This window comes from Trichechus manatus, unplaced genomic scaffold (assembly GCF_000243295.1).
Source record: "Trichechus manatus latirostris isolate Lorelei unplaced genomic scaffold, TriManLat1.0 scaffold00040, whole genome shotgun sequence".
NCBI lineage: Eukaryota > Metazoa > Chordata > Mammalia > Sirenia > Trichechidae > Trichechus > Trichechus manatus.
In genome coordinates, this window is record NW_004443976.1 from 1,121,635 (window position 1) to 1,132,517 (window position 10,883).

At 40.5% G+C, this 10,883-nt stretch overlaps 1 protein-coding gene across 4 annotated transcripts in view; it reads left to right on the top strand.

The window, feature by feature from the left end:
• Positions 1-6,780, top strand: part of PIGL (phosphatidylinositol glycan anchor biosynthesis class L) — a 105,250-nt gene extending 98,470 nt beyond the window's left edge. For 2 of the 4 annotated variants that reach the window (XR_002824047.1, XR_002824048.1), the window contains 2 exons: positions 2,871-3,084; positions 6,423-6,780. Coding sequence is in view for 2 of the 4 variants with exons in the window: in XM_023731061.1 (XP_023586829.1) it covers positions 2,871-2,977 (107 nt within the window). In the remaining 2 variants the exon portion in view is untranslated. Of the gene's footprint in view, positions 1-2,870; positions 3,213-6,422 lie in introns of those variants that run through there. The other 2 variants (XM_004375963.2, XM_023731061.1) reach the window with 1 other exon arrangement.
• Positions 6,781-10,883: the final 4,103 nt, after the last annotated feature.

Here is a 10,883-nt window from a genome sequence, read left to right on the forward strand (position 1 = left end):
GTGTTCTTTTGGTTCATGGTTCTATTTGGCTTATTTTTTAGCCCATTCATGTCTTTTTTGTCTTCTGTTTACATTTTTCTCTACCACTACTATGTGTTTGGAACAGGAAGCATAATTTTGCTGCCTTATCTTGACCACATCAGAACACCTGAATTATTTTGATGGTAAGAAAATTAAAAGTACCCTCATCCTTTGCTGGTAGGAATGTAAAATGGTGCAGCAACTGTAGAGAACAGTTTGGTGGTTCCTCAAAAAGTTGAACATAGAACTATCATATGACCCAGCAATCCCAATCCTAGATATATACCCAGAAGAAGTGAAAGCAGGATTGCAAACAGAAACCTGTACACCAATGTTCATTGCAGCATTTTTCACAATAGCCAAAAGGTGAAAACAAGTGAAATGTGTGTCAGCAGATGAACAGATAAACAAAATGTGATGTATACACACAATGGAATACTACCCAGCCATAAAGAGAAATGGAGTCCTGATGCAAGCCACAGCATGGATGAACCTTGAAAACATCATGCCGAGCAAAATAAGTCAGTCACAAAAGGACAAATATTATATGATCTTACTTATATTAAATAAGCAAATATATAGAAACCAAAGATTATTAGTGGTTACCAGGGGTCAGAGGGAAGGGAAAAAGGGGAGTTGTAGCTTAGAGGCATTGAATTTATGTTAATGGTGATGGAATGATTTGGGAAAGGATAGTGGTGATGGTTGCACAGCATGATTAATGTAACCAGTGTCACTGAATTGTACACGTAGAAATTGAGATGGTGTATGTTTTGTTAAGTATATTTTCACCACAGTAAAATTTAAAAAACAAAATTAAAAGTAATAACATTTTGGTAGCAAAGCGGAAAGGATTAAATGATAGAACCCATTGTTGGAAAGTTAAATGAAACAGATGTGTAAATTGGTACAGCCTTTCTGGGAAGTGTTAGATGACTTCTCAGAAATTGTACTTACTCTTTGATATTTTTGATACATTCAGTGGGGAAAAAATAGGTTACAGAGCAATAATACACACATACACCCACATACATATATGTGTGTGAAAAGTCAAAGAGCATCCAAAGATTATCTGGGTGGTAGAATTTCATGTGAGTTAATTTTTTTTTTTTTTAATTTTTAAAAACTTTTATAAAATCCTGTTTTACTTGCATAATTTAAATAAATGTATGCTTACCCTGACTCAGTTTTTACTTCTAGTATTTAATCCTAGAAATGAACAAAGATGAGTCCACAGATTTATGTGCAAGGATGTTCATTAGCATAATTGGTGATAGCCAAAAGAGGAAGTAATGTTTTGCAGATGAATGATACAGTACTACATAACCAGTAAAATCATAAGTTTTGAAGGGTATTTAGTGACAATGCTACAAGTACAATGTTAAGGGGAAAAGGCAGAAATACAAAACTGCATATACAATTTTGATATTTTTTGGTGTTCCCTTGGAAAATCTGAACAAAAAGTAATAGAAAAATAGTTTGTAAAAAACCAAATTGACAATAAATATATAATTCCCTCAAATACCCAACTTCTTGAATGAGTGCTAAAAATCACTGAAAGATTAGGGAGTCTAAAGACATAAGCCACTTGGGCAGCATGATTTGGGAAACTCTTGTAACCTGGTAACTATTACAAGTAGACAAATCAAGTGTTTTTTAAAGTAAACATTTTGTTTTTATTATGATCTTCAAATTTTTAACTTATCTGGTGAGTTCATGCATCAATTTTTTTTCTGATAGTAAATTTCATTTAAAAAATTAAGTCTTTCATGAGAAACGATTTGTTCTGTAAACCTTCACCTGAAGTACAATTTAAAAAAAAAATAAGTCATATTTCCCGTTGAAACAAGGTTATATAATATTCTGCTTCACTATATTCAGTGGTGATAAACCAAAAAAAAAAACTAAACCTATTGCCATGGATTCCTACTCATAGCGACCCTAGTTCTGCCCCAATTCCTTTTATAATTTAAAGCTTGGTTATCACAGGTGTATTTACATCACTAAAGCCACATGTGTTCTGACAATGATTATAAAATGAGTTCTTTGCATAAAAGTTTGCAATGATACTACCTTAGAGGGAAGTTTTAATTATGGTACTTAGAAAAAAACAGGCAATTGCCTTTTATATATGTTATATCTAGTTCAATCAGTGACTATAATCTATTCTGCCTAAATGAAACTGAACTACACTAGGTCTGAATAATAAAATAACACACATTTCCCCTAGTAGGTGGGAAGGAGAACCCACACCTCTGTGTGCTGTTCCTCTTTTTTTTTTTTTCTTTTAATAGTGATGGTAATTTGTCAGCTTACCTAATTCAGAGGAGTTTGGGGACAATATTCTAGCTTGCTTCCAATAAAATATCCCTGTTTGTATTATATCTATGGGAGGTGGTAGAGCAAAGTGATTAAGAATGGAGGCTCTAGAGTCAATCAGATGGCTCTGGGTTCAAAGTGCAGCTCTGTTACCAACTAGCTATTTGAAATCCATGTGTTTCCTCATCTATTCAAACAAAAAAAAAGCAATAATAATACTTCACTTACAGGGCTGTTAAATTGAGATAATGAATGTAAATTGCTCTGCCAGTTTCCTGGCAGCACAGTGAGTGCTCCAGCTACCACTATTACCACTTGCTGTGATCAGAGGGAAGCAATTAGGAGAAAGGAAAAGGAAGCAGTGATTGGAGGTAGTCTAGAGAGGTTTGTGTGTGATATAAAGAAGCCATATAAGGCTATAGCTTAAGGGATTCTAGAGGGAGGAAGATTAAAGATGAAGCCAAAACTAAAGGTAATAGAACCAGCTTCAGTGCAAATGTTCCCTAACTGGTTCTCTTTGATTCTTGTAGAGAGCCATGTCCTGCCACCGCAGCCAGCTCCTCTGGTTCCGTCACCTCTATGTTTTCTTCTCCCGGTACATGAGAATCAACTCACTGCACTTCCTCTGAAGTCTTGAAGAATTTTGAGATCCAAGGAACAAACGAGGAAAGGACCAGGAAACCTGGGGATCTGCCTTTATCTCCCTGACGCAAAGAAGGTCACACCTCACTGGGCCTCACGGAGGTCTGCTCTGTTCAATCCCTAATAAAAGGAAAGCGTGCAGGAAGGGCCATGGGATATCCAAAATTGAGCTGCTTCCTCTGGGAAAAAAGAAACACACACACACAAAAAAAAAAAAAAAAAAAAAAAAACAAGGATAATAATAGATACTATGCTAGCTTGTCAAGTTCTTGTGTACAACAAATTACATACTGATACAGTGTATGTCAAACACCTAGCACAGAGCCTGGCACATTGTTAGCACTTAGTAGCAGCTATTATTATAAGTGAATGTAGACATGTTCCAAAAAGGGAAAACACTTTACAGATGTGATTCAGTGTTTTACGTTGTTTCCAAAAACTGGAGCTCACCACACACACATACAGTCTATACTGAATGATTTCAACTGTAATTTCTTTTGTTTTTGTGGCTTATTTATCAGAACTTTAATCTAGGGAAAATTTTATTTAACACCACAGTCATTTATTGGAGCACCCACTGTCACTCACCGTGGTGAGTGCTTGTTCATGAAGAGATGATTATGACGTGGGCCTTGCCTTCAAGGAGCTTATTGTTGAAATTCCCAACTCTTAATCTTTTGGGAGAAGTAGGAAATAGGAAGAAGTCTGGCACTTTGTTTTTTTTTTTTTTTTTTAAACACCCAAGAACCTTAAAATTGTGCTACAAACAAAAGCCCTCTGACAGGTCTGGCTCAGAACTGCCCCCAAAGTCTTGGTAATGGGTCCAGGGAAGTGGCAAGAGGCAGTGACCCTCAGAGGTGAAGAGCACAGGCTCTGTAGACAGGTAAGCCTGGGTCTGAAGGCAGAATTGCCAGCAGTGTAACCACAGGCAAGGTGCTTAACCTTTCTCTGCCTCAGTTCTCTCATCTGCCAAATGAGGATAATAATGGTACCAACCTCAGAGGACTGAATGAGGTAATGCATGAAGGAGCATAGCAGAGGGTCCAAGACGCCCACAGTAAGCACTCAAGAAATATTAGCTGCTGTGATTATTCTGAGACCTAAACAGTAACTAGGCATTAAGCAGCGGCACCAGCATATTTTTTCTGGCATGCATTGTCCAGTGAGGATTCCCTCTGCCAGCCTCTGCCTATCAGATCGTGAAGTTCTGACTTGCTTTCTCCATAGCAACAGGTCAGAGACCTCCTTGTTGTCTCCACCCAAATGTGCCTCACTTTGCCAAGTGTCACCATTATCTAGAATCCCTCCTAGGGGCTAAATGAGACTGACGAAGCTATTATGCCCTGAAGCAGAATCGAAAATGCAAATCTAGTTAGGTCATTTGTCTACTTAAAATGTGTCAGTAGCTCCTAATAGCCTTCATAGTAAAATGTGGCCACTAACAAGTCATTAACAGGGCGAGGGTATGGTAGGACAGGCTGGCTTCTACCTTGCTGCTAGGAAGACCTGACACTGACCCAACCTTCCTGGAAAGCAATTCTCAGTATATATTAAGAGCTTTTAAAACTCATACTCTGTGACCTAAGGAAATATTTAGAAATACAAAATTATATACACAAGATCACCACAGTATTATTTATAATAGAAAAATTGGAAAAATCAAGTGATATTGTATTTAGTGACAAAGAAAAATGTTCACAATTGTCTTAGTCATCTAGTGCTGCTATAACAGAAATACCACAAGTGGATAACTTTAACAAAGAGAAATTTATTTTTTCACAGTTTAGTAGGCTAGAAGTCCAAATTCAGGGTGTCAGCTCCAGGGAGAGGCTTTCTGTCTCCGTCAGTCTTCTCATCAATGTTCCCCTGGACTAGGAGCTTCTCCATGCAGGGACCCCAGGTTCAAAGGACATGCTCTGCCCCCAGCACTGCTTTCTTGGTTGTTATGAGGTCCCCAACTCTCTGCTGGCTTCCCTCCTTTTCCTTTCATCTCTTGTAAGATAAAAGGTGGTGCAGGCCACATCCCAGGGAAACTCCCTTTACATTGGATCAGGGATGTGACCTTAGTAAAGGTGTTACAATCCCACCCTAATCCTCTTTAACATAAAATTACAATCACAAAATGGAGGACAACCATGCAATACTGGGACTCATGGCCCAGCGAAATTGATACACACATTTTTGGGGGGATATAATTCAATCCGTGACAATAATACATAGCTAAATTTTAAAAAGCGGATTAGAAATAGTACAATCCCATTTTTGTTAAATATACTTAAATATAAATTGTATATATATACACACACAAGTATAAGTATATAAATAAATATATATATCAAAGGAGGTACATCCAAACGGTAAATACTAACTGGTAAGGTCATTTCTCTATAATGAACATTTATAATTTTAAATGATGTTTATGAATAATTTTGATGTGAAAAAATACTTTAGCATAATGTGAAGTTTTAAAAAATGTGTATAGCTAATATGATCTCAGTTATGTAAACAATTCATTAAACAAAACAAAACCATTTATACATTGCTGGTGGACATGCCAGTAGACAACCTCTATGGAGAGCAGTCTGACAATTTCTAGTAAAATTACATACCCTTTGATCCAGCATTTCTCCTTATAGTAATTTATCCTATAGATTTACTCCACATGCCAAAAGAGGTGTGTGAAGAATAGACATTGAAACACTGTTTATAATAGTAAAATACTGAGCCACTCCAAATGTTCATCAGTTTAGGACAAGTTAAGCAAATTGTGGGTATACTAATAAAAGAGAATACCATGAAACTATCAAAAAGAATAAAGCAGTACACTAATATGGAAAGATCTCCAAGGTATATTTTTAAGTGAAAAAAGCAAAATATAGAACAGTGTTAGAGAATGCAGTTATTTGTGACTGGAAAAAAATAAGTCTACACACATGTATCTGTGTAAACATACAGTAGGATATACCTCTGATAATAGTGGTTGTCTCTGAAAAGGGTATGAGGAGGGGAGTGGATACCTGTGGATAAACTTTCAAATCTTAGTGGTTAGAAAATGTGTATAATTATCACTAGTAGTTGCTTCTGAGTAGTGGATTTGAGGCTTATTTTATGCCTTTTTAAAATATGATACTTTTTTCTGCTCTACTTTTGCTTTACTATATATGCCAACTTTCAAAAAAATAAACATGAGTTTGTATTGTTTAATAGTAAGTAAAAGTATAGAAGGGTACAGTGTAGGCCCTTCTAGTCATAGTCTTGTGACTCCCATAAAATGACTGAGTGGGACTATGCAAATGTGTTTGTGGCCCACCAAGGGGATTGGACAGCTTGCTCATAATGCAAATAAGGTGCATGGAACCCTTGTGGGAGTGAGAACATGAAAATAAGGTGTATGGAATCCTAACAAGGGGATTGATTGGTCAATTTTGCCATCCCACTAGGCTTAAAGGGAGCCAATCTGAGAGGCAGAGGGTGACCTCTCTACCATCAAGAAGAAGAGCCAGGAGCAGAGCACATCTTTTGAACCCAGGGTCCCTGCGCTGAGAATCTTCGAGACCCAGGGGACAGAGAGAGCTGTAACACTGGAGACAGTGAGAAGCAGTGGCAAGCACAGCAGAGTCCAGTGGCAGCAGAACCAGGAGAGCAGCTCGAGACAGTGAGATGAGCTTCCTGGCCCATAGAGTGCAGCGGCTACAGTGGGTGTGCCCATCCACAGAGTGAGAGAGCTGAGAGCCTCTGGGCAGGAGCCTTCGTGGCAAAATGGGGTGTCTCCAGGCACTTACTGGCAGAGCTAAAGAACTTTGTAACACTTGCCCAAGCAAGGCAGAGGCCAGGCCAAGAGCTAAGGACCGAGAGAGGAGGCCTGTCCTCACAGGGCCAAGAGGAGCTGAGAGAGCTGTCCTACACTGAAGAAGGAAGACCTTCCTTGCCTGCATGTTTCCTGATCCTGATCCCGAGTTGTAGCTTCTTATTTCCCTAATAAACCCCGTAACTGTGAGTTCTGTATGGCCATTACAATGAATTTTTGAACGCAGCAGAGAAGTAGTGCTGTGGGAGTGACAGCTGGTGTCAGAATCGGTAAAGGTTGGAGTGGGGAGGTATGTCTTACCTCCACCTCACTGGAGTCAGCCCAAGACATTTATCTTGATTCTCCTCCCTGCTTTGTGAAGTTAGAGGACCTCTGATGCCACCATGCCATTTTTATGGGGGAAATTAAAAAAAATAACCTAACATTTTTATCTACTGAGTGTCTGGTGCCTAATTGTGGTTCATGTCACTTGAGGACAAGCTCTCAGCTACCCCTCTCTCCATCCTAGCTCTTTCTCCAGAGTCACACAGCAGCCAAGGTGAGCCATCTGCAGAGAGTGGGTGCAGCTGAGGCTGCAGGTTCCACTCCAAGTTCTGGGAAGGGATGGGCACAGAATTAGCTGCTCCTTGGCACCAGAGAGAGCTAGGGGACAAGCAGTGCAGGAGGGCTGCCACCCACCTCTATAGTTGTACCATTGTGCCAGGTGGAACACAGCCCTGGAGGCACTTGTCTTGGCAAGAAGAAAAAAAACGTCATTGTACAAATTATCAAAAGGCAGCCTGTGGTGAAATGAGTCCTTCTTGTGGCCTTTTGCCTTGGTTCTTCGGAAAAACAGCTTAGGAGATTTTTTCCCTAAGCCCTGAGGAGTTACCTTTACCCTAGTTCTTTGGAGAAGTTCTTTGGTGGGGAGGGGCAGGTGTTTTCTACCCCAGAGGGTTTGTTACTTTTGCCCAGGGGATTCCCCAGGTTGACTGACGTTTCCTGAGTAAGCTGTAAACAAGTGATCTTTTGATACTTTTATCTGGTAATTAACAGACCTGAGTTGATTGACATTTCATGAGGAATTGAGGATTGGTTGAACTCTAGTCTGGTGAGGGAGGCCCCACCTTGTAATTGATGAGGATTGGGATATATAAAAGGCTGAAATGGCTAAGGTTTTAAAGGCTTACTGGTTGAGAGAGATGCTGCTTAAGAGCTGGGCTGGTGGAGAAGCAGAGCCACATGGGAGCTGAGTGATCCCAAAACTGCTACATTGGCTATGTGCTGGGCCAGTTAGCTGTGGAGAGGCCTCATAGGAAAGAGGCCTGACCGCACAGAGCAGCTAAGAGAACTGAGCAAGCTGCCACACTGGCTGTGAGCTGGGCTACGTAGCAGCAGAGAAGCCAACAGGGGAGAGGCCCCGCAGCAGAAGATTGTCCAAGGTCCTGACTGAGAACTGTACCAGCAAGGAGCATTTTTGCTCCAAGGGTTATCCTGTGAGAAAGCTGTTCTGATTGACCAATTGCTTCCTGAGTTATATCCTGTTACTTACAAATTGCATCCTATTCTGAGCTGCATCCCAATAAACCACTTAACTAAGTATATAGTTCATGAGTTTTGTGAGATGTTGCAGCAAGTTACCAAACCCAAGGGGGTGCGTGGGGAGGAGAGTACTGAAAGAATGGGAAGTGACTGGTGTCAGAGAAGACAGATTGGCACAGCACCTTGGAGAAGTTGGAAATCTGGGATGTACTTAACCTCTGCCTCATAGGAACCAGCTTTGTGCTGATTCGTATTCAGGAAATTACTCATTTACAGCCTTTCTTCCAGGCAGACACACTCTCACCTGGTGAGAAGAACACAGATTCTTTCAGCACCCACTTGCCTCTTCAGCCAGATGCCCTCGTGTCGTTAACAACCTGCAAAACTACACAGCAGCCCTGAAGCCTAGAATTCCATGGTTCCTTGAAGGAGAACAGCAAAAAAAAAAAAACAACAAAAACCCCAACTAAGTAAGAATCCCCTGGGGAGGGAGGCCATATCTACTTGCCTGGAGTCCTGGGAGGGCCACCAGATTAGGGGTCAGGTAACCATGAATCAGAGAGACCTGCAGACAACTCCCAACTCTGGCTTCAGTAGAGGGATTATGGTTTGCCAGTTCTCACCACTGACCTAGCAGAGCTAACACTGCTGGGTCTCCCACCACTCACCGTTTTGCTACTCCTCAGGACATCATAATGGCCTGGCCACTAGGAAACATAGACAACAGCAGGCACACAGAGGAGGCTCTGAGGGCAGGGAATTCTAGTATCTGGGGTGGGCAGATCTCACTGAAGAAGCACTTAGCAGAAGAGACTTCATCATTAAACATCATTGAACAATAATGAAAACTCAGGCACTGGTCCAAAAACGGATGCTTCCTAGCAGGGACTAAATTAATAACCTGGAATAGCAAGTAAAAATGGAAATGATGAAGGAAAAGAGACTAAAAAAAATACATACAGGAGACCTACGTGTGAGTAATAGGAGGTCCCAAAAGAGAAAATGTTACAAATGGGAGATAATAAAGGCTAAACAGACTTAAGTCAGTACATTTGAAGGGCCAACCCAGTCCTAGATAGCTTTGGTTTTTAAAAATGATACAAAATATGCTGGTGACATTGCTAAATCCCAAACTGGGGAGAGGGATAAAAGCATTCTAAAAGTACCCTCTTGGGGTCAAGGGTAGACTAGGGAAGTAAAACATCATGGTACGTGGGTGACAAAGAACAGAAAAATACAGGATTAAGTTTGGATTCTTAGGAACTGAAATGTAACCATGTGCAGAATTGAAAAGTGTGGTATCCAAATTAACTAAGGGGAAAGCAGGAAATGAAGGGAAACTTAAAAGCCTGTATATACAATTCTGACTCATAATGATCCTATAGGACAGAGTAGAGCTGCACCATAGGGATTACAAGGCTCTAAATCTTTACGGAACAGACTGCCACATCTTTCTCCCTCAGAGTGGCTGGTGGATTTGAACCACCAACCTTTCAGTTAGCGACCTTTGGGTAAGCAGCCAAGCACTTAACCACTGTACCACCAGGTTTCCTTCTATACAGATGTTGGATAGCTGCAAACAGTCTGTCTCCTAACAAGGGACTTGAGTCTCAGATGACCATAATACTGAACGATGGTGCCTGGGTAATAGTGATCAGAGAAAAAATGTAGCAAATCAGCAGGCCAGAGCAATGATCTCCCAATTTTGATTTTTCAGTAATATATATCTTCTGAGTGCTAGTGTATATGTTATAAAACACACAAAAAAGACATTTTAAAAGGATAAAAGATACATATAAACTCTGTGATTTTTTTCCACAAACCAAGCATTTCCTGGAGTAGCTTTACCATGGAGACCACTGGTCTACCAGTGATGAAAAGTATGGAGGTTTGTTGGTAGAAAGAGAATGTGTGGGGTCAGCGAATTCTATGAAAAGTGAACCAATCAAACTTTATGAAGAGAAAGAACAGGATGGAAGAGCCACTGCAACTACAGAATGTTTATATTCTTGGGACCACAAGAGGGGGGTGAACCAAAAACAAAGTAGTAGGTTGATCAGAAAGTTAAGGTCTTTGTCAGGGCTGAACTGTGTACGCACCACCACTTGTCCTCCCTCTCCTCACTCCAAGTACCAGTGGGACTCCCACCCCATTCATGGTTTAATTAACTTCCACCTGGAGGAAAGGTTTGAGGAGTTTGGTAGAGGTGAGGTCATAAGGGAAATAATTTCAGTTATATATAAAAAGCTAACTTGACCCTATGAGCTTAGAATTACCGATGTGTTATTTCTCCTGTTGATTTGGGTCAAATCAATGTAGGTAATCATATGGTGATGGCATTCTTGCCTGGAAGGAAACCCCAGGAAGGAGCAAAAGTGTACTCCCTTGGAACTTCTGTAAGTTTTCCTGGGACTCGAGCAACTGTAGTATCTACTGCTTGGACTCCTCTTCCTGCCCCAAGGGGGGCAATGCAGGTGGAACAGGGAGTCAACAGATCACCCTTTAGCTTTTCATCAGTCACAAAAGTAAGCCTTGTACCTCGAGTTTTAAAGTAAAGGTTGATCTTGCAGTC